Raw genomic sequence first — 22,908 nt, 5'->3', positions numbered from 1 at the left:
TGTGGTTAGTTGAAAATATACTAAACATATTTACTTTATTTTCTGTACATAAATACAATGCTAATATGTGTTTATCCACTCTATTTTAATTTCTAAACTGTCTTTCCTCCAATATCCAGAGAAAGGAGAGCATTCACTGCTGTCTCCTAGCTGACTATTTGCCTCCTAGCTTATCCAAGGGTTACTATCCTACAAAATTATACAAAGTATTTACTTTTCTCCAGATTGTTAAATATAAAAACTCTCATGCTAATCTCTGTCTTTAAGAAACTAAACATTGCTACTGCTTTTCAGAAACAAGGGAACAGTAGGAAGCCAAGACACCACCCTGGGCCACATTTTACCCTGGACTATTTTATGTTTTTCTTTACCAAGGATGAAATTGATAAGAGAGCTTAAAATAATTTGCTTTCAGAAAGGACATAAACTTTACAGTTGTTACAATCAGATTTCTGCTTGAATTGTTTAAGGCAGCATTGGAATTCTGTGCTGTTTGTACCACAATTCATGCAGGCGCAAAGCAGAGCATTTCAATAAATAAAATGTTTAAAGTCATTGACAGATATTTTAGTGACATTTTTCTCAATAGATTTCCTTTTGTGTTAGGAAATTATCAGCCTTTGCATATTGACACAGTATACAGTATTTAAATTTTTAAAACAGATCTTGAATGAGCTGGTTTGGGTTTTCGAAAAATTGTCATAAAGATAAGGGGGATTAAAAATTTATTGTGCCCAAAGCATCTTTATAATTTGCCATTATAGTCTTAGAAATATTTAATAGCATTGCAGAATGTAATAAGAGGAATTGCTGTCTGAGAAAGATCTGGCCCTAATTATTATGGCTCATTCTTCAGGTAATAGATACTTATTAACTAATCCATGGTTTTTTGTTAGGTTCCATTTCCTAGTCTTTAGTATCGGTGTTTGACCTAAGAAAACACCTAGGATTATCTATCTCATTGTCACTTCTAAACTAAGTATAAATAAGAAAGAAATCTTTGTTACAGTACGTATCTGTGTCCTTCTTTCTTCCCTCTTCTTTTCCTTCCTCCCTCTCTCTGGCCCTCTCCTCCTTCCTCTCTCCTTCCTTTTCCCCATCTCAGTAGGTAATATCTCTTTCTCTTATGTTGCTCCTGACTGACAGGAAACAGACATAAGAAGATAGAAATGAGTATGATTCATTGGTGTTCTAGTGATGTCTTGGCTTCAGCAAAGAGAGTCTCGATGTGCTGGTGTGTCCAGAATGATGCCCAAGAGAGAAAAGCAGGTTAGGAACGTATCGAGCTAACCTATTTTCCGTGCATATGTAAGGAGTTACCTTTCAGGAAGCCACACACTTAGGAATATGCGTGCAGTCCCAGTTTCTTCCCAAATACTCAATTTGGTAACGTTGCGGGGAATGATTCGGACACTTACAGAAGTAGAATTAACTATAGGAGAATAGAATTAAGGAATCAGTCTTTGTGAATAATTATAATTCCATAAAGGAGAACTCAAGCCCAGTCTCCACAGGGTTTCAAGTAACAGTTTAACCAAATCATTGGGTTATTGCCATTGAGAGAAAGCATCAGCATTCAGCCACGGATGCCTTCTGTGTCCAAAGACGTATAATCATGAGTGTTTCTTTCAGATCGGCAGCTCAGACCAAAGGACTTTCCTGAGAGTGGTGCTCCTCTCTCCTCTGCAGAATCAGGAGATTGCGGGGTCAGGGGGTGGGGTGGCCAGTGGGGGTTCACGTTCCCTTACCAACAACTGCCACATGTTAGCTCAGGCTCCGCTTTCCCGAAGGGAGAGGAGCGCATTCACAAGGGCAAGAGAGACTGAAATAAGTAGTTGCTTAGGAAACGGGATGGAGTGGGTGGGAACGAATTCAGGCTTGGTCTCATCAGGGAACAGAGGAGTGACCATGTGCCATGGAAAGATAAAAAATCCCTAGAGCATCAATAAGAAATCTAGAAAGACAGTAACTTTTGATTTGCTTAACCGACAACTGAAATAATTGTACTTAGTAGGGAGGAAACTTTTTTAAAGGGTTTGGCGGGACCGTGTAGTATTGGATTCAGGAACCTGGATCCTGGTACTGGCCACAGCGAAAATGCTTTGCTATCTTGGATGTGTCAGGTAATATCTCTAGTCTCAGATTCCTCATCTTTTAAACAAGCCCAGAGTTAATTAGACTTTCCCCAAAGCCCCTTCTAACCTGTATCTAATATTCCAGCATTTTGTCAAATATAAAGCATTTACCCTTTCTTTTTTTCCTACACATTCCTAGTTTATTTCTTCTCTATTTTACATGAAAAACCACAGTGTTCTGTGGTCTTTGAAAATACTTGAGTGAACAAATACAGTTTTGTGAGGTATTTATTAGAATATTTCTTAGTGAAAGGATAATGCCAAATTATGGTCAGCCAACTCTCCTATACATTCACAATCATGTTTCCCATATCATTTTTCAGATTTCTCTTAGCACTGGGAGCATCATTTGTTTTTGGAGGGATGTTAATCACTTTATAGTAGTTTTATGTCATCCTCTATTTTTCTTCAAGCATAAAAGCTTTATCCGAAATATGGTGTGGAAGAAGAAGTCCTACATAGATTCACACTCTGTATTTATTTTTCTGTTAAATGTGTGGTTGCAGGTTTTTTCCTTTGCTAATATATTTTGACACCTTATAGTTGTAAACTGCTGTTCTCCTTAATTGCTTATTGTTATTAATTATATAGTGGTTACGTAGTTGGCTGCTTGAGCCACTTGGCTGTAAAGAAATTCATTTATCATTATTGCCATTGGAGCTACAGAAAATTGCCAGCATTCTATCCAGAGATGAATGCTTTTGAGCTCACATCCAGCAAAATTTTGAACATGGGTCAAGTCCTTAAGTGTTTTCTTTCTGCTGCTTCTGGTCTATGCATTGAATACCTTCGTTTTCTCTTTGCTTTTGTTTTCAATCCTTGATTTGTTGCCCTTTCAATGAAGTTTATTTATTATTCTCAACACTCCATTTAGGGGCCTGTCCAAATAATACCCTTTATTTTCTCTGCATATTCCTAATCATAAATTTTCCTTCTCAGAATTTGTTTTATAATTTCAAATGACATTCCTGCCTTTACAACTTCCATTTTGAAACATTAATGTTGATTGGACATAGCCTTAAGCCCCACATTTCCGTGACAATGATCAGTATACCCTTAAGACTAACTATAAACCTCTTCTACCCAATAAATAATTAGATGTATTTAGATTCCCATATTATGAAACTAGCAGTAGAATGAATGAATGAATGAATGAACGAACGAACGAACCAACAATGCGCATATGCAAACATGAGGATGTGCACTTGCACACACCCGGCTACTTCCTGATATCTGTAGTTTCTTTAAATCTGGGCTTAATTTAGAATTCATGACCCCACAGCTGCATATGCCGCGAAACAGCCAGGCCAGAGTGCTCCTCTGCCTTCTGGCAGCATGACATTAAATTCACACTAGTTAAGCCAACTTAAATTGAGCCTCCTTGAACCTTCCTAAATAAAACTAGTGGCCTTAATTACAATCAGGCAATTTAAAGGTTATGGAGCTCTAACTAGTACTGCAGTATATCACTTTAATAATGCACAAGAAAATTTCTCTAAGGGGTGGCATCGTTTGATTAGAAGAATTCAAGTTTCACAGCACATTTCCAGTAAACTGTTTTTAGAAATCTTATTGCATTTATTGTGCCATTACCTTTTTTTATTCTTCAAGGCCAACTTTCTAAGGTCACACCAACAGAACAATAAAATGTGAGTCATTTGCAAACAACATGCACTGTTGTGATTTTTTGCATTGCTGCTAGTGACTTTCTCGGTTGTGCCACAAAGTGAAAAGAACAGGATAAAGTCCCTTGGATAAAGCCCCTGAGACTTGGGCCCCCTCTATACCCTCCTGTCCCGCTGCATGCGTGACTTGCCCTTTGTGGTGAGCCCTGATTCTAGCACCACAGTTTACAAGATGTCATCTTTGCAATAATCAATAATACAGTTTAAATGCCCGCCTGGTTTCTTGTCTCAAACCTGTGGGCCCTTAAAACCCCATGCTTGTTGAGCTCCATAACATTTACAGAAGCTGGTGAACCTCATTCCATTTTTTTTTTGTTTGATTTGGGGTCTTTGGTGGGGGGGGGGGTTGTTTGGTTTTGTTTTAAAATCATCAACAGTAGCAAGCTATACTTTCTAACAAGGAGAAATATCTTTTTAGCATTTGGACACTTTTTCTTTCAGATAACTGGTGGCTTTCTGACAAGAAAAAGATCTTTTAAAAGAAAGAAAAGGCTCTGGCCATTGCCATAATCTCAGCACAGTGACACAAAAGCATACCTGGTGGGAGCTGTGTCCAGTGCACGGCTGGCGTTGCTGGCCCGCTGCGTTAACGTTGACTGTTGGACCATCTCAGCTCTCGAAGACGTTTTCCCGAGAGATTTAACTTTGATGCAGATTACACTTAGTTTATGCTGCATGGACTCTCCTCTTTCCATTTTACCAGTTTGGGGGGAGGGGAGTTTGTGCAGTACTCAACAGTAAACCTGCCTGCACTCCCACCGGTGCCAGAGGTCCCAGACGTGAGGGCAATAACAGTAGGTGTTCAACATCAAACGAAAAATTTTAAGCAGAGAGTAAAATAATTGCATACATCTGATTTAACCAATTAGTTCAAAGACTTGGGCTTCATAATATAATAATACATAACTGTTAATAAAACTTGTTTAAAACATGAACTATGGGATATGGATATATGAGATAGATACTTTTCTGTGACTTGGGACAAAGAAAAGGCAGTTATCCACTCTTTTCTATGGTTCCTTTTTGAATTTTGGGTATCAAATATGTAACAACATTTTTCCTCTTGAAATAAGGGATAGGTTTTGACTCATAAGTTTCTTGCCAGAGAAAAGCTGGCAGATAAGACAGCTCCTTTGTTAATGCTTTCTTTGCCAGGGTATTTTAATTTCATTTCAGGAAACAATGAAGACAAGTAGTATAAGATAAATCTGGCTAGTCCAAATTTGTCATATGCATATGGTTTAATGTACAAAGGAAAGGAGCACACTTTTGAAACTCACTTGATAGATAATAAATATTGTTTTGGTGTTAGTCTCAGCATTTTGTTCTGATGAAGTTAGATGTGGGACTAGCTAAGTATATATTTCCCCTAAATTTAATAAATATTTATTGAGTCCCAATGATGAGCTCTGTACTTATTGAGGTACTTGGCTCACGTTAGTGCACAAAACAGACAAATGCCCTTGCCCTCCTGAAACTGGCAGCACAAATTGATGAATAACCCAAACAGAGTCCTTGGCACTTTCTGAGTGTTAAGGTGTCCTGGATTGCCAATGTCCACCTATAGTAGGCAAGGCAAGAGCTGAAGTGCATGACTGAATTGGAAACCTGTTATTTCCAATCATATTGTATGTCTAATTATTGTAGGAAAGAGAAGGGAATTTTTTATACTGTCCTTGCATGCTCACAAACTTTCTGGCAAGGCAGAGAACAGAGCAGCACTAAAGATTAGGTGGTGAAAATTTTGGTTAAGAAAAGTTACTTTCATGTATTCAAGTGAACATAAATAAAGAAGGAAATTGTTCAGGTAAACTGGGCCCCTTTCAGTCCCTTCAGTGGAGTACAGTGACACATAATGAAGTCAAAGCTTTATCTAAGAAGTTGTTTTTTTTTTAAGCAACTTTAATTTCTAAATGGACCTAAAGAATGATTTCAGATTTGGTTGGTTTCAATCTCATCCTCACCTTTGCCTTTTTTTTGGATTAACATTATTTTTGCAAAAAGAAAAAGAAAAAGAAAAAAGAAAAGAAAGTACTACTTTTCTTGGTTCATATTCTTCTCATGGGGAGTGGGTTAAGGGGAGCTCAAAGTGATTTTCACTGTCTTACTGAAAAACAAGAGTGATGTTTGTTTGCGTTTTAACAAAAACATTTGGAGCCCAAGTTTTTACCTTCAAAGCTCTTCGCTGGCACTGTATGTTTTCTCTGAGACGTCAGCTGTGGGGCCCATGTTCAGATTAGGAAAATAGAGAAGAAAAGGATGAAGACCAGGAGGTGCAAACATACTGGCCAGAACGGAAACGTAGCTTACCCCGAATTCCGAACTTGGCCAGAATGTCGCTGCCAAGTCCCCACAGGTAGAAGGAAGCCACCCTTTTAGTGGGTTGTGTTATTGTTTATTGTTTGTAACATCATTTCAGTGTCTTCTCTTACATAAGAATATTCTAATAACTACTACCCTCAACCGATAGTAATAGCCAAGGAATTGGACGATATTATATCTCAGGGCATCTGAAATCCCACTGCCTCCTCTCCCATCCCAACCCACCTGGACCTCCTGCTAGTTTCCAAGCTGCTGATGTTTATGGGGCTCTAGGCAGCCCCTGGGCTCTTTAAGATCTGCTGGGTGCAATGCAGCCTCCCCCAGCTGAACCGTTTCCTGCTCCAGCCCTGCTGATTATGAGAAGTTCAAGATGGGCAATAACAGTGTCAGTACCATTGGCTTTGCTTATAAAGTTCAAAAGCATTATAGCCTTTAGATCATTGGCCAAAAATGGGTAATAACTGAGTTAAACACAGACTTAACACCTTGTACGTCTCCTTGAAATAAGAGTCTGGCTGAGACACATGGAATGCATATCATTTTGCTTTTCTTAAGATACCTAAGAGTTAGTCACTTAAATGTAAATTGTCAAAATGAAGGTACCTGGTGATCATTTACTCTCACTATTTCCAACGCCCCTTCTCTCTTGTTATGAATCTTATGCTTATATCTCATATTCCTCTCTTGTGTGGCATAGAGATACGGGCAGCGGCAGACATTCCCATATTGCCAGGGAGAAAATCCAAGAAGGTGGGAATGTCAGTCCAAAGACAACATTGGTTTTCGTGGTAAAGTGTCCAGAAGAATAGGGCAGAAATTTTTAACCAGTGTAAAGAAAAGGTTCACACAGTATCCAGCATTCTGAAATTCTGCCTTACTTTGGAGGCTTAATGACTAATCTACTGGCAGACTGAGCCCTAAGTAATATTCTCCATTGCCAAATTAGCACCTCGGTGAGTTTATGTTACAGTTGTGAAATATGTGCAGGATATAATACAACAAATTATAGTGGCCTGAGCGCTATGGACCTAGAAAGATGTGATGGCTGTGTGCATGGCAAATTACAGCACAGCCTGCCTATTTGTCTACTCCCGGTTTCTAGGGTGAGCCAGTGTAGCCGAGGGCTGAGTTTTGTCATGTATGGCTTTTCTTTCCTACTCCTCAGACCCCAAGCTTATAAATGTGTGCTTGGAAATTAACTCAGGGAAGAGGAGAAGCAAAGGAAGGGCTGGGGGTTGGGAATTGGTTGAGGGCATAGTTTCCTTGGATTTAAATGTGTGTGGGGGCGGGGGGTAGGGTATATACGTTGAAACTGGAAAAATTACAACTGCAGGGCATTTGATGATCTGTTTGGATTACAAGAGCAGAGTTTACTCCCACTCAGATCAGAGCTTTTAAGTATGGCCGCTGCCACATGATGATGCATCAGGTGAGGTTTATATCTTTGGACCTTAGCTTGTAGATTTATGCAGTGGAAGAGACTGGAGGACCCTTTGACCTGTCTCAAGGGTAAATGAGAGAAGGAGTTCAACTTATAAGCCGTTGCAAATTGGTCCTCAGTAATGGCTGCGGTGTTGATCAGACGATAGAAGGGGCCCCCAAGTGATTCCTGGGATAACAGCTGCATGTAAGTCATCCACTGAACATTGGCTTGTAGCTGCTCTAGATTTTTGTTTTTATTGAAGTAAAAGGAGTATAAACATGGGACACACAGTCTGGAGGCTGCTTAAAGGGTTTCTCTTGTTTAAAGCTTATATTGAAATGTCAGTGTCTTGTGTGAGGCTAACAATTGCCATGTTGGAGCTTATAACTTGAGTTGTGCTTGAGCATCCAAATGGTAACTATTATTTTTCTGTTACAAAGCTGGCTGATTAATACTTGTGTTGTTCCAGGTTTTATAAATTGGAGAGATAGAAATTATTATTCCCCTTTCAACTAGCCTTAGACAGATTTTGTTCTTTTAGTAGTTTTGTGATTACCACATTCCCTACTAAGGCGATGATGTTTATTGCAATTATGTATTCAAACTCTTCCTTTGAAACATTTAATATTGGAGTAAATATTTACATTAGCATCCGTCTCTTCTGTGTAGACTAGATTCCTGTTTACATGTATGTTCACACTGAAATGAAGATGAGCAAATGGAAATAATTATTTGAACTGAAATTTATATACTTGTGAAATTACTTCTCAATTGTACCCCAAACCATCTTTGGACACGCTTTAAAGTGGTTGACCAGGACAGGAAGCTGCTGCCCTCCGCCCTCCAGCATGGCCTCAGTGATGAAAGCTTCACTCTTGCCTTTCCTGACAGGGGACCCAAGTGCTGGCCATATGAATGCCCCCTTCCAGCCAGGAAACAACAGAGATGGGGTTCCTGATTGTTCTGAAAAGGAACAGATTTATACTGAAAACTCCATCTTCTCCTCATTAACATGACTAATTTGCACTCTGATATTTCTTTCTCCCTTTCCTTGTGCTAATTTCTGCTTTCACATATATTTGGTTAGAATACTTTTCAGGGTAATCTTTAATAATGGAGTCGTTCTGTACTTCATAATATCGCTTGTTTCCTGTCTAACTGGCTATCAACATTTCAGTGTTGTAATCAATCTTTGTTAATAGGGTATAGAAAGGGTAGTATTTTTTTATTCCCTAATTTCCAAAGTTATTTACGAAGGCAAATTGTGTTCACTGTAGAAAATCTGGAGGATATAGATAAGCAAAAAGAGGAAGAAAAATCCAGAAGTTTCACCCCTGGATCCCATCTATAACTCTTAATAAAATAAGGCTGCACTAGCCTATTATATCCTTAATGGAATATTGTAATGGTTATTAAATCAATTGACTCAGAATCTCTTTTTAATAAATGAGTCAGGCTGTATTATCCAATTACTGTCAGCTGCTACCTTTCCAGAGAACAGAAATGGTTACTTTGATTGAATTTTTAAAGCTTTTGGCACCTTTAAGAAGAAAGAAGAAAAAAGAGGCAAGGTTGAAGTTGTGGCTTCATGAGCAAAATCTTCAGTCTAAAGCTTAAGGTCACCTGAAATTAGAAGTGTTGATAGCACCACCTCATGAACATCGACTTTAAATTAAAACCAGTTATTCTTTACTGTTCTTTACTATAATGCCCTATACCAAATAGGAAGAAAGAAGGAGAGAAACTCAGTTTTGAAAGGACACAGGACTTAACTCAGCCAGATCCTGCAATGCTAATCGTTTTTAGAAATTCTTTGTTAATTAAGACACTGCTCTTTGCCCTGGCTGGGTAGCTCAGGTGGTTAGAGTGTCATCCTGATAGGCCAAAATAGTGGGTTCGATCCCCAGTCAGGGCACATACAAGAATCAACCAATGAATGCATAAATAAGTGGAGCAACATATTGATCTCTCCCCCACCCCCGCCACCACCTCCTCTTCCTCTCTCTCTTTCTCTCTCTCCCTTCTCTCTCTGAAAAATCAATGAAGAAAAAAGACAATGCTCTTAGCCATGCAGTGTAAATATTATAATGTTTAAGAGTTCAGTTAAACACAGACCCTGAATAAGGATAAACTTCTAAATATCTTATTATAAATAAGTTTCACTAGTTTGCCATTGCCATCTATTCTGCCTCCTTCAATTAAAAAATATAAAATGAATTGTTAACCAGTTGTAAAACTGTTTTGGGTCCCCCTTCTCTTTCATTCATTCTCCATTTGACCCTGTGGTCATAGCCAAGGGCGAACATGGGGAACATGCACAGGGTAGGTAACAAAGACAGGCAAAGTGCGTGGGTGTGTTCCGTGTCTAGCCTGGGGTTTACTGGCTTTGGTTTATCTATCATTCTCTGTGTAACAATTCGGATTTTTTTCCTGCCCTACAGAAACAACTAGCAAAAGTTCTTTGTTGGAAAATACCTCACTATGTTACTTTGAAATGAGAGACAAGTAGAACTTCCTACACAATTTCAGTATTACAATCTGCATTTAAGCTGTAAAGAGTTCTGAGAAGGCTAGATTCAATAGTTATTATCCTTGCTGTCACTTAGTGCCTTCCCAAATAAAGTATGCAATTCCTGAAAATTAAATCTGCACTAAAAATATGTGAATACTTTATGATTATGTCACCTTTTGTGAATTCACTTGACTAAATTTGGATTATTTTACAGTTTGTGGTGGCACTTCTCTATTCTTTGGATAGGAAATAAAATTGACAAGGACATTTTCCTTGTACTGATACACATGTATCTTTTTTTTGTTTTCTCATGTATTATTTTTCCATACAAAATACTTGTAGTCAGGAAAGATAACATGCCATTAAAGATCATCCCACCTTGCATAATTTACTTAATGCTCATGTAACAGTCAGTCATTAGGCCCAAGAAAACCCACTAGGCCTATATACGTTACTTCACAAATATTGCAAGTGTATGAATTCCAGAGCAAATGTATTTACCTGCTCACATCATTAGGCCACATCTTGTTCTTGTACAAAGCACATATTTTCATTTACAGATAGAATTAAAACTCTTACTGTCAAAATAAAGGTATACAGCATTGAGGAATGGGAAATGCTTAAATTTGACAACTTACGTATCTTATATCTAAAATTTGGAAAAATTTTGGTAACTTTAAGATTAAAAAAAACACAAAGAGAACAAATGAAAAACCCTTGATCTTATATAATCCCTGAAGCTTTTTGTATAACCCCTTGTCATGTCAATATGCACAATTAAATTCCTTCTTACATAATTATAATCAAAGAATTTACTGTGCCACCCAAATACAGAGTAGGTTTTTATCTCTTGCGAAATGTAGACAATACTGGGTGGCTTAATTAGTGCTTTGCCTCTCTTTTTACAAATTCCAATCCTCTGCTTCTAAAGGCTCATACTTGTGTGAGAAGAAAGATTAGGAATACAAATGGAGTGATTTTACTCCTAGTTAGCTAATAATAATTCACTTTGTAATTGGGCTTTTGTGGTGCCAGTAATATCAACTGGTGAAGGACTTAACACTCACATGTTGTGTTGAATGAAAGGAAATAACTTTGAAGTATAGGCTTGTTACCTCCACAGTGTGAATTTGTCTTTCATTCCCTAGATCTGCAATACCAACACAGATGTTCCTTAGTTGCCTTTTTTAATCATTGTAAATAAGAGAAGACAAAAGTGTAGGTTGATAACAAGCCAGGTTAAATTGCAGCCTCTAACCCTAATAAGTAGTCTCGGTGGTAGCTGGTAATTGTTTATAGCTTATCTGCTAAGGTCCCAGGCCGTGGGCCGAGCTGCCTGGCTTTGAATCCAGGCTTCCTCGGATTACGTTCTGGCTCTACCAATAATTCACCCTGTGACTCAGAGCAAAGGCACTTAAATTCTCTGGGCCTCATTTTCCCTCTCCGTAAAAGGGGAATAGTAGAAGTATTTTTCATATAGTTGTTGTTAAATTAAATGAATCCATATCGGCAAGCACTTAAATTAACAGTATCAAACTCAGTAAGTGCTAAAAATTTTATGTTGCCCTTTCCAAGGCTGCTGGTTTTCACTTCTTATAACTGCAAATTGAAATGAGTTAGGATAATACATAAATTTTCAATTTCATAAACGTTTTAATGAAGAAAAGGCAATGTAAAAATAATGGGTTTTATCTATAACACAAACGCTTCACTTTATATAGTAATTGTTATTACATCAAAATATTTTTCTACCATCTTGTTCCTAAGACATCAAGGAAAAATCTAGGACTAGCGAAAAGTGAGCCTTGAGCTCATAAAGTGCCCATGGGGAAAGACAGGCAGAGTCTAGATCAGGGGTAAAATTGAAACTGTCTTACAAAGTAAAGGGAGGAATTAATTGAGAAGATATGGGTGACTGCGAATCCCAAGCAGAGGAAAAGAGCATTTATAAGATACTATAAGCATTAATAATATTTCAAAATTGCCAGAAATTCTTGGAAGTAGAAAAGGAAAGTCTTACCAAAGGGAATACCACTAAGAATCTTATGGTTAGAAATGGAAACTTCTAGCACTTTCTAGATAAACCAGAGGAAAGATTTGAAGAAGATATTTGTTTTTCTGCAGGTCCTTGATTTTAAGACTTTGGAAATCCACAACCCATCAAATTAAGATAATTAGAGGAAAGAAGACTCCTCATTATTGATATACCGATCATACTTTAAAAGCTTAATAAAATGCATTACCCTAAAATAAAACCTGCCTCCTGATAATCTTTGGATTTTAAATTTCAGAAATGTTTTAAATGGATATAAGAAGGAAACATAGCCCTGAGGGACTTAACTAAATACATACTACTACATGTTTATGTTTGGTGATGGAAATGGTTTAATGTGTGCAATTGTCGTTCACCGAGTAGTCCATTAAAGATATTATGGACTTTAACTTTTCTCTTCCTGAATTTTCCTTAACAGATGAAGGACTGAACCATGAATGCAAACTCTGCAGCCAGACCTTCGACTCCCCTGCCAAACTCCAGTGCCACCTGATAGAGCACAGCTTCGAGGGAATGGGTGGTACCTTCAAGTGTCCAGTTTGCTTTACAGGTAGGCAGGTTACTGCAGAAGACCTGGGGAGAGTTTCGTGGCTTCATCACTCATGACTTCCCTACCAAAGCATACTTCCCACTGCTATGGCCTTTACAGATATGACTTCAGTTCAATTTGGGGAGAAGATGTTTGATTTCTACTTATTAGCATTATTGATTGTGGCCTATTAAATGGGCAGGAAGGTTGACCGTCGGTATGAGCAAATAGCATTTCAAGTTCTCTCAGAAGTCTGTGCTTTTCCATTTGGAAAATGACATCCATAAGTTTTGTTCACTTATCTCTTCTCAACGCTCAAAGGTTACCAAGCCAAAGACGGCCTGCACAGAACCAGTCTCTTTTTAATCACAAGACGTTCGACTAGAAGTACTACCATGTTGTCAGCACATGTCTGTTATTTTAAAATGAAGAATTTTATAACATTGCCCATAAGAAGCCCATAAAGTATTACTGTAGTCCACCCCGAATCTTTTAAACTCAGAAACATTTGCTGAGGCGTTTATTTCCTAAGAAATTGCAATTTTTAAGGTGGACGTTGTTATAAATGTACACATTTAAGAAGAAACTTTTATTAGATGTTGCAGCAGTACAGCTTTTAGCAGCAAAAATAAAAAATAAAAATGTAAATCAAAAACTATAATTTGCAGCCCATAGAGGTTGAAATATGATCACACACATTTCTGGTACCTCCCCAACAATGACAAAGTTATTTTGGAAAACCCTTTGTGATCATTTTGCATGTGTCTTGTACCCAGTGGTTAAGTCCCTTGAGGCTATGTTTCCTTCTTATTTGTCAGAAAAAGCAAAACAAAACAAAAATACAGTCTCTCAAAATTGACTTCTTTGTTTCCAGAGCAAAATTCCAAGCATTGATTATTACCCTTCACTGCATTCAGCCTGTGATTTCTGACCTGTAATAAAATAAGAAGAGAGGGGCCGTGTTCACTGCACAGTTGGCGCGAGTGGTACCTGAGTGTGCTCATAGCTCTGCCTTCAACGTATGCCTGCGAGGCTCCTTTGTTCAGTAATTCCATCAGCCCCTCCTCCTTTTAGACTATTTTTTTATTCTTCCAAACTTGTATATAAAAATCTGTCATGTACTGTTTTTCCCGTAATGTAGTATCTATCTTAAGATACAAGTCAGGAATCTGGATTCTTTATAAAAGCTCATCAGTCTTCATAAGGGGGATGGAGTTGCGTCATAGATCTCCTTATGATTAAGACCCCTAATAAAATAGTTCTTTCATGTTGTGGCCAGAAGCCTCAGAAAATGTGCTAAGTTACGTGGACATTAGTTGCAAATTTGGGTAAAAGCCTCATTTCTTTTTTGTCGATGTAGGTAAAAGACAAAAATGCATTAATCATGAACAGTCTGCATTTTCTGGGCTTATAAACCTGAATTGTTTTTAGTGTATCTTGAAATAATTTTAGAAATAACAATTAAAGAAAAAAAAACCTTCCAATGTTAGGTAGGAGAGGAAATCTGAGCAGTTTTTTAAGGTAATGAGAAATGTGATTAAAATGTATGACTCACAAGAACAATATTGTAATATTTTAGGTTGGCTGGCAATTAGAATAATTTTAATGATTAGAGTAGAGTCAAAGTCAAATGCCAACATCTTTAATAAATCCTCTCCCTGCCTATACAGATTAATATTGTAGATGCAAACTTTTTTAGGTCACAGTGCACCAGGCATCCATCAGAAGTCAGTTCTGCCAACCCAAACACTGCCTCTGGCATATACAATTTAATTATTAATAGTATGTCTCCTAGGTAAACTGTTACACAGTCTTAGGGCCTTGTTTTGTAGTCATTAAAATTGAACATGTTTATATTATTGAAACCCTTGCATTCAGTGTGTAGGCTGAGTTGATCTTAAAGTATCCAAAGAGAATTTACCTGGGGTTCTGTTTCATATTTATAGACAATGCCCCAGAGTAGCTGTGGGATATAATTTTTAGCATTAACACATTTAAATAGAGAACTGTTTGCTAGCTATAACTTTAGGCAAATACAATAAATAGGGTTTTGGCATTTATGATTTCTTAACCTGTGGGTTGCTGAGAAATAAGAGTTATTTCTGTTAAGACAGTGCTGTGCATTTGACAACTTTTGGCTTTATTTTAAAAAGATTTATAGGGAGCTCAGCCTTCATAAACCTTTACTTTGGAGCGGTTTGGGTTGAATCAGGTGCGTGGAAGAGTGCATCTTAACGAAAGCCAGAGACCCAGCCAGCCCTGAGCAAAGGTGACTTGACACGCCCCAGGTCCTGGCAGAGGTCACGCCCAGAAGGAGTGCCATTCAGTCTGCTGAGTCTGGGCCTGCTCTTGAGGAGTCCTGACGGAGGGCATTTCAGAAAGAAAATAACCCCAAATTCGCCACTTCTTATCATTTCAGTGTTTGTTCAAGCAAACAAGTTGCAGCAGCATATTTTCTCTGCCCACGGACAAGAAGACAAGATCTATGACTGCACACAATGTCCACAGAAGTTTTTCTTCCAAACAGAGCTGCAGGTAATGTTCCCATGAGGAAGGCTGGGATTGAACTCGGTCGTTCTTCCTATAGGAAACAAGGGCATTTTAAATCTGGCCTCACAGTATCACTCACCCAGGACCACCATGATGCTTTGTGTGTACTGGGGCAAAGGGGAAATTAGAGGCTGGATTAACGGACTCCAAAGTAATTTTGCCTCCAGCTGCTGTCAATCATAAAAAGAACTAGAACAGACCTATAATTAGACCTTCTGACCCAGCGTGATAGACTTAGGGGTCAGGTTTATTGGACTGTGGGATCATTCACCGCGCTTGTCACAGCTTCTTCTCACAAACGCTGTTTTATTCATGTTCTGTTCCACTAGGCTCCAGGCTGGATGGATGTCCAGGTTATTGTCCTGAGGGGCTTAAAATTGGAAGCGAGAAGGGAAGAGAAAAAGGAAGCTGTACTCTTGTTCACTATGTGTTTCTTCCACAGAATAGAATAGTTATTACTTAGTAACAGCCTTATAGTTAAAATGTTGACATCCAAAGATGTTAAGTTTAGCCTTGGCTTCCACTTGCTAGATATGTGACCTTGTATAGATCCGTAATGTCTCTGAACCTCAGATAGGAGGAAATGATATGTAAGTGTAACAGTTAAAGGGTTGGTGTTAGGGAACCATGAAATAACAGATCGGGTTATAAGGTGTAAATTGTAACATACAATATAAATTTCATTGGCTTTATTATTTTTAGCAGTAGACCCATAGTTAAAAAATGAATAAGAGACCTGGATTGTATCCCAGAAATGTTACTTACTATGAAATGAAAATAACTCCTTTTTTTGTTATTTTGTCTGAAAAAATAATCATAATACCTATCCTCATTTTTCTGATGAAATCTATAAGAATAACATTCTTATAACTATGTTTTTGTTAAACCTTTTTGGTGCCCTTGGGGGAGAATGAATTTGATCTCAAAATTATTTCATTATGAGCATTATTATTAACAATAAATTTATTTAGCCCAAACTGGGGTGGGGGTATAATTATTATTTGCACTGAATTCTTTGAACAGCCTGAAGAGGCGCGGATCTGGCTGAAGCAGGGATTCAGAGCCCCACCCACGCCCTAGCCACTTACTCCACACTGTGGATCCTGGGGCAGCATTGGACCTCTCGTGGCTCAGGGGAAGACAGAATTATGTTAGTTTTGTGTCAAAATTAGGAATTTAGATTTTATCTTCTCAGCTGTCATTCTGTAAGTGAACAACTAGCAAATTAAGGAGGTGAAATAAAACATATGTCAATTGAATGGGTGAGCCCATTTAATTGACATAATGTAAGGAGACCAAAAATAAAGTTGCTATCTTACTTTTTATCACTTCTAAATAGAATTCTGCTTTGTCACATCCTTGATTTGAGGTTAGAAGAAAGTCCAAATTAGACTAGTGTCTAAAATTGTCTTATTAAAATACCCTAAATTTCTGTTTGAAAATATATTCTTACTGCAATAGGTATAAGAGGAAAAGTCATTTTAGTTTTTATGATTCTATAAAGGATGTGGTCAATACACCCAGTGATTCTGTTAATTGGTATGTAAACTGCAAAGCAGAAAATCAAAGTTGTGGAGATTCTGTGGAGATTGTCTTCTAGCTAATGTTTTTGAAAATATATTTGCAACAAAATTCCATTTTTGTACTGTACCATAGTTCCCCCTTATCAAAGGAGCATACATTCAAAATCCCCCAGTGGAGGCCTGAAACCACAGATAGCACTTATATATACCCTGTTTTTTCCTATACGCACATGCCTATGACAGAGTTACATCTATTCATTAGGCACAGTAAGAGATTCATAACAATAGCTAATAATAAAAGAAAACAATTATAAAATATACTGCAATCAAAGGTGTGTGGATGTGTTCTCTCTGCTTCTCTCTGATGGCTGACCTGATGACCAAGGAGGCTAAGTGACTCGTGGACGGGGGTACAAATAGTGTGAATGCACTAGGCAAAGGGAAGATTTCCATTCTGGGCGCGACAGAGCTGGAGGTGGCATCACGCTACTCAGAAATATGTGAATTTAAGACTTACAAATTCTTTATTTCTGGAAATTTCCATTTAATATTTTCAGACTACAGTTGACCATGAGTAATTAAAACCATGGAAAGTGAAACTGTGGATAAGGAAGGACCACTGTATTAGTAGATTCTAATGCAACTAACCCAGTGATAAAACTTCAATGTCTTTCATTAAAAGAACTCACCACTGTGGCATTACTGGCCTGTGACCCATTGTAGAGCAGATAAAACAACAATTAAACACATCCTCAAGACTCCCAGTTTCTTTGATGGTGCATTTCAGGGTATCACAGAATACATAGTATTCAGTCTTCTACAATTAGTATAGACCAGTGGTTCTTAATTTCTTCAATCTCAGGATAACTTTACACTTTAGAATGATTGAGGACCACAAGGGACTCTGAGTTATGTGTCTTATTATCTATTGATATTTTCCATATTGGAAAGAAAAATAAATGCAAGAATACACAAACATGCAATTCTGTTAGCTGTCAGAGCAATGATAACTTCATATGCCAAGTAGCCTGTAGAAAACTCCGCTGAACACTCATGAGATAAAGATGAGACTATAAAGGGCAAATAATGTCTTAATGTTATTGTAAAAAGAGTATTGACCTAACAGAGCCCCTGAAAGGATCTAGGAGACCCCCAGAGGTCCCCAAGTCACACTTTAGGAACCACTGGTATAGAAGATATGTTATAAAACACATGACTCTTTAATATCTTATGGGGTCTTTCTGATCTCAAGAGGTCAAACATCTCTTAAAACAATTCTGACTTATTCATTCAAATTGTGATCTGGGCCAAAGTCAGTCTTATTTCATAATCAAAAGCTGTAAGCATTGTTTTTCCAGTCTAACAACTCAGAATCATACATATTTGGTCTAGATATGAATACTAAGGGTCAATCTGTATAACTATTCCTTAGAGAAGAACAGTATTTATAGTTAGTATGTGATAATTATTACAAAGCCAGTAACCAGTCATTGGAATATCTATTTAGTAGGTCTGTTTCCTAAAGTCCCCAGTAATAGTAATGGCTTTTAGTTTCAATACATTGGGAAAAAATGGATTCAAATTTACCTTACTTTTTCTAGTTTTGAATGTGTTTGGATTTTTATGCTTTAACCTTAGGGGTTCACAGTCCTGTGCATTTGCTTTTATTATCGAAATTATCTTTTGTACCTGTGCTTAGAAGTATAAAAGGTAAGTTTAGAGGGAGGAGTCAATGTTATTTTAAAATATTCATTTATTTCCTGTATAGAAAGTGAGGATGGTAAGTATACAAAAACCATAATACAATTTTGTTAATTTCTAGAATGAGGGGGATAATGGACTGAAATTAAGGTGACAGTAGAAGTTAAGATCGGTGACCAAAATAGCCACGGAGTAGAAAAATGAATCTATTGTATCAGCCCACTATTGGTCACGCCTTGGTATGTAAAATAAATGCAAATTTTAAAATTGAAGGTGTCATTCCACTTGAATTGATCTATGATTTTATGTCCCCAAAGTTTAGAAAGAAGGACTTTTCATAAAAGGTTATAAAACTAAATTCCCAAGAACTGAAATCCTGTTGGAGATTTGAGAGAATGTAGTGTATTTGCTTCTTATATCACAGTGAGACGAATAGTGTAAGTTTAGGATGGGCATTCTAAATTGCCCAGTAATATAACTATGGTGTATCTTCTAATGGCACGTAAGTGATTTTACAGCTATAATATGTCATTTACATTTCTTTCACAATTTTCCCCCAGTTAAAAATACAGAAGCCTCTTTTTATGGATAAAAGTGTTTTTGGATATAAAATTATATATCCAACACACACACTCCTCACGCAGTTTGTTGTTTTCATTAACATTGCCTACAAGGCCTTTCTGAGTCAGACAGTTCCTCATTATACACTGTCCATCTTCTGAAAAATCAAGAACTCAAACACCATCCTTTGGAAATCAGAGATCATATTCCTTGTAGAATTAATGAAACCTCTGTTTCTATGGAGCACTCAATCTAGAACACACCTTTTGCCAGTTTGGGACCTGTATACTTCACATGATGCTTAAACTATTCAGACTGAAAGTTCTAAATGCCAGTCCAGAAATATATGATGTATAATTTTTGGCAGGATATAATCTTTTCCTTCTAGTAGTTTTCTCCCATTTTTGCAAGGAATTCTAATACACTTCAAAGGCCACCTAGCATGCTGATAGGGAAGATGTGCTTTGGAATAAGAGTGCATTATTTGAACTAAATGAACATTTTGTTATTTTAAAAGTGAATGAATATGCCGAATGTTTCACATGTTTTTCTAATAGACCTTATAACTTTTTCTGCAGAACTTAAGGAAGCTGCTTTGAGAGAGGGATGGTGTGGTCCAAGAATAATATCCTACAATGCATATTTGTATCCAAAGTGGTTTATACAGGTGTGAGCAAGTGGTGTGTTTGTAAAACTTCTGTTGAATAGGCCACTTTCATTCACCACAGTAATTACTGTTTAATTGGTGCCTCTAGAGAAGCTACAATTCAATGGCAGTGATCAAATCATCCTCTTCCAACATGTCCCCATAGAAAGTCCTATCAGACATCATGTTATGAATTTAATGGATATGGAGGGAATTCTAGCCGTAGAAGGGGAGGGAATCGGCCTAGATGTAGTTAAAACTCTGAGATTCTGCTATTTTAATTCCTTTTAAGTAAAAAAAAATTATTGTGATACTCAGCTTCACCTTATTAACTCATGAATAGTGTTTTCCACATTATTCTGCGGGGTATACCAAGGCTTTCAGATGTCACTAAAGCTTTTCCCCTCCTTCCCCCATAGATATCACTAAAGTTTAAATATGTAATTGCCTCTACAGCCGTTGATTTTCTTTCCAAATACTTTTCCACCTGATTTTGATGCAGATTTTTAACATCACAACTTAACTGATGCTCAAGTTTTATGGTCAGATATGTATTTGGGGGACCCCAGGGTTGGAAAGACGTGCCCATACTCTGTGAGGGCCTGGCATAGCTGGATTCCATGGTGGTCATTTAGGATGACAGTCAGTGCTGGGGGCAGATTTCCTGTCTCTTCTTGTGTGGTCTGTGCCTCCTACCTTAGCTCTCCATTTCATTAGATCCATTGGACCTCTGGGTTTCTTCTGGTCTTGGGCTGAAATCACAGCTCCTAAACACATCGTATAGACTCAGAGATCTGCAACGAGTATAAATTGTGTCAAGTGAGTATGTGGTTGTGGAGCTGGTTCATTTCTATACCGCCTCATTTCTCTGCTTGGTGGGCCTGCAGGGCTTGTGAAGTAAATTGGTGCTACAGCAACTTCCACTTAATTTGCTCAGTGGTTAAATTGATCTATCTCTTTTATTTGATCGAATCTCCAGGAACCGAATCATTTGCATTGGTTTATTGATTGGTGCTGTGTTGTCGCCATTAGTTTTGATCACTTTCAGCTGTTAATATTGGATAATTCAATCAGGATTGATTGGCCTTACCATTGAAGGCAGAAAGTTAATCATATAGGACAAAGAAATAGAACACGGCTAACCTCAGTGAGACTGTTATTCCTCTCTCTCTCTTCCTCCCCATTACCGGTGCAATAGCACAAAACTCGGGCTTTTTGGAGCAAAGAAGAGAGTTTCAAATTGTTTAGAATGTTTAGTACATCTAAAGGTGAGGTAGCTTTATTTTGCTTTTTAATAAAACTGCATCTAGAAATTAAGCAAGCATACAGAAAGATAGATAAGCCTGATGTCACAGTGAACTCATTTGGACTCAATGAGTAAATGCATTTTCAATTACCCATTTTGTACCAATAAACGTCTAATCTGTGTGTGCATGCTTGGAGGCACAACCTGGGCTCACCTTTTCCTAAATTTGGCCCTCACTGCTTCACCATGTGTCCTGGTAGTCAAATTTTCAAGAATCAAGTGGATAATAGGACTGAAGTAAGGGAACAGAGGTAATTGCAATAAGCTCAAACCACTTTATTTACATTTGAGTTGTTTCTACAGCACCCCAGCTTAGTTTTCAAAAATTCTCCACCCATTAATTTCTTGATGTTCATATCGATGGCCGGTTTTCGCTATTAAAAAAGGGAGCACCACCTCTGCGTTCTAGGACTCATTCCCTCCTCCAACAGCCCTGTTGTTAGCGATCTGCCATTACATTATTTTTTTTTGTCTGGCCCAGAGTTGACGACAGATGGCCATCTCTGAACTGCCATCAGTGCGACTTTATGGAGCATCCAGCTAGGGTGTACTGAAGAGCACTGTGGCCAGTTCTGCAACCCCTCCCCCCCGCCCCCTGGAAATGTTCATCACCTCTGCCACATTCTGCTTCGGCGAGGCTTTGCTGGCCCCGCTGTCTTCTGTGTAGCCAAGACAGCCTGCTGCCACGGCACCAGAAGATTTGCCTCCATTCGGAACAAGAAACTGTGGGCATGACTGTCCTGTAAAGGCAGAGCTCTGTCTAAGCACCTTTGCAGTCAGATTCTTGGGGGAGAGCTGGAATCCACATTTCTAGAACATTCTGCAACCCAGAGAGGCACATTGAATTCCCACATGCGCTCCTATTTTAGATGTTTGCTCCGCGCATGGATCAGCTTCCTCACATTAGCAGAGACAAATGCCAGGAATAAACCCTTTGTATTTGCAAACTTTATCTGACTGTTGGAGAATACCACTTCCATATCCAACTGTTGCGACAATTAGAGTAAGAGAGATGGTAATCATGGTCCTCAACTATAAATCCCCTGAATGAGCAAAAGAATTCATCCCAGCATCTTCAGATCCAGGGACATAACAATCCTTTGGACAGCCGCGTGAAATGAGCTGTTGCTGTGCATTTGGAGAAAGATTGATGGGCTGCTCTTGATCGAGTTTGCTAAGGCAAGGCAGCTTCAGAGCCAAGCGTGTATTTTAAGAGGAATTCACATTTGTATCCTTTATTGTTATATTTGCAGCGAATCTACAGCTCGTAACAGGCTCTGCCCTGCAGCTATGAAGGAATAAGTCCCCCTTATTGGAGAGAGAGCCGTGTTTCTGTAAAAGCCTGCGATGTGGCGGGCGAGATGAATAGTGCTTAAAAGCAGTGCTCGCGGTGCTGTCATTTAAAACAGCAACTCTGAGGCATAAACGGGAGTGAAAGGCAGGGTAACGGAGTCCTTTAAAAGTGGTGAGATTTTAAACTGCCTAAAATAACAGGCCTCCTTCATTGATAACTTCAATGAATGAGTGAGTGGGGGAGCTAACCAGGCAGGAAGTGCCTTCCCCGAAAGAGGAGGAGAAAGTTTGCAAAAGGGAGGCTTTTTCCTTGTACCCAGCGTGTCTGGGAGGCTGGCATCTTTCTCTCCGGGCCCCTCCTGCTTTGATCCTGCTCCTCAGCTGGCAGAAGACCGTCTCTCACTGGAAACCAGACCCGCCCGTAAAAGGTTTCCTTTTGTACCTTGCCAAAACTAAATTTTATAATTTTCTGACGTGCACTACTGGGCACATCTGCTAAGTTTGTGTGCCTTCTAGACACATAAAAGGCTACTGTGATACCATTAAATATCAGCAGTGTGCTTTGCTGTGCTTTGAGTTTATAAGGGTGAAAGGTGATTGTGCAAGAAAATAGAACAGTCTGTTTGCTGTGAGCCAGGCTCTAAGACCTCACTCCCATACTCAGTTATA

General features: G+C 38.3%; 1 protein-coding gene across 3 annotated transcripts in view; it reads left to right on the top strand.

The window, feature by feature from the left end:
- ZNF521 (zinc finger protein 521) overlaps positions 1–22,908 on the top strand; it is a 280,897-nt gene that overhangs the window by 239,950 nt on the left and 18,039 nt on the right. For all 3 annotated transcript variants that reach the window (XM_054583473.1, XM_054583471.1, XM_054583470.1), the window contains 2 exons: positions 12,549–12,680; positions 15,079–15,194. In XM_054583473.1, coding sequence (XP_054439448.1) covers positions 12,549–12,680; positions 15,079–15,194 — 248 coding nt within the window. The remainder of the gene's footprint in view (positions 1–12,548; positions 12,681–15,078; positions 15,195–22,908) is intronic.

Source organism: Pteronotus mesoamericanus, unplaced genomic scaffold (assembly GCF_021234165.1).
Source record: "Pteronotus mesoamericanus isolate MK-2021 breed Mesoamerican mustached bat unplaced genomic scaffold, CSHL_Meso_final contig_74, whole genome shotgun sequence".
Classification (NCBI taxonomy): Eukaryota; Metazoa; Chordata; class Mammalia; order Chiroptera; family Mormoopidae; genus Pteronotus; species Pteronotus mesoamericanus.
Note: the sequence above shows the minus strand (reverse complement) of the source record. Positions and strands in the feature narration are given on the sequence as shown.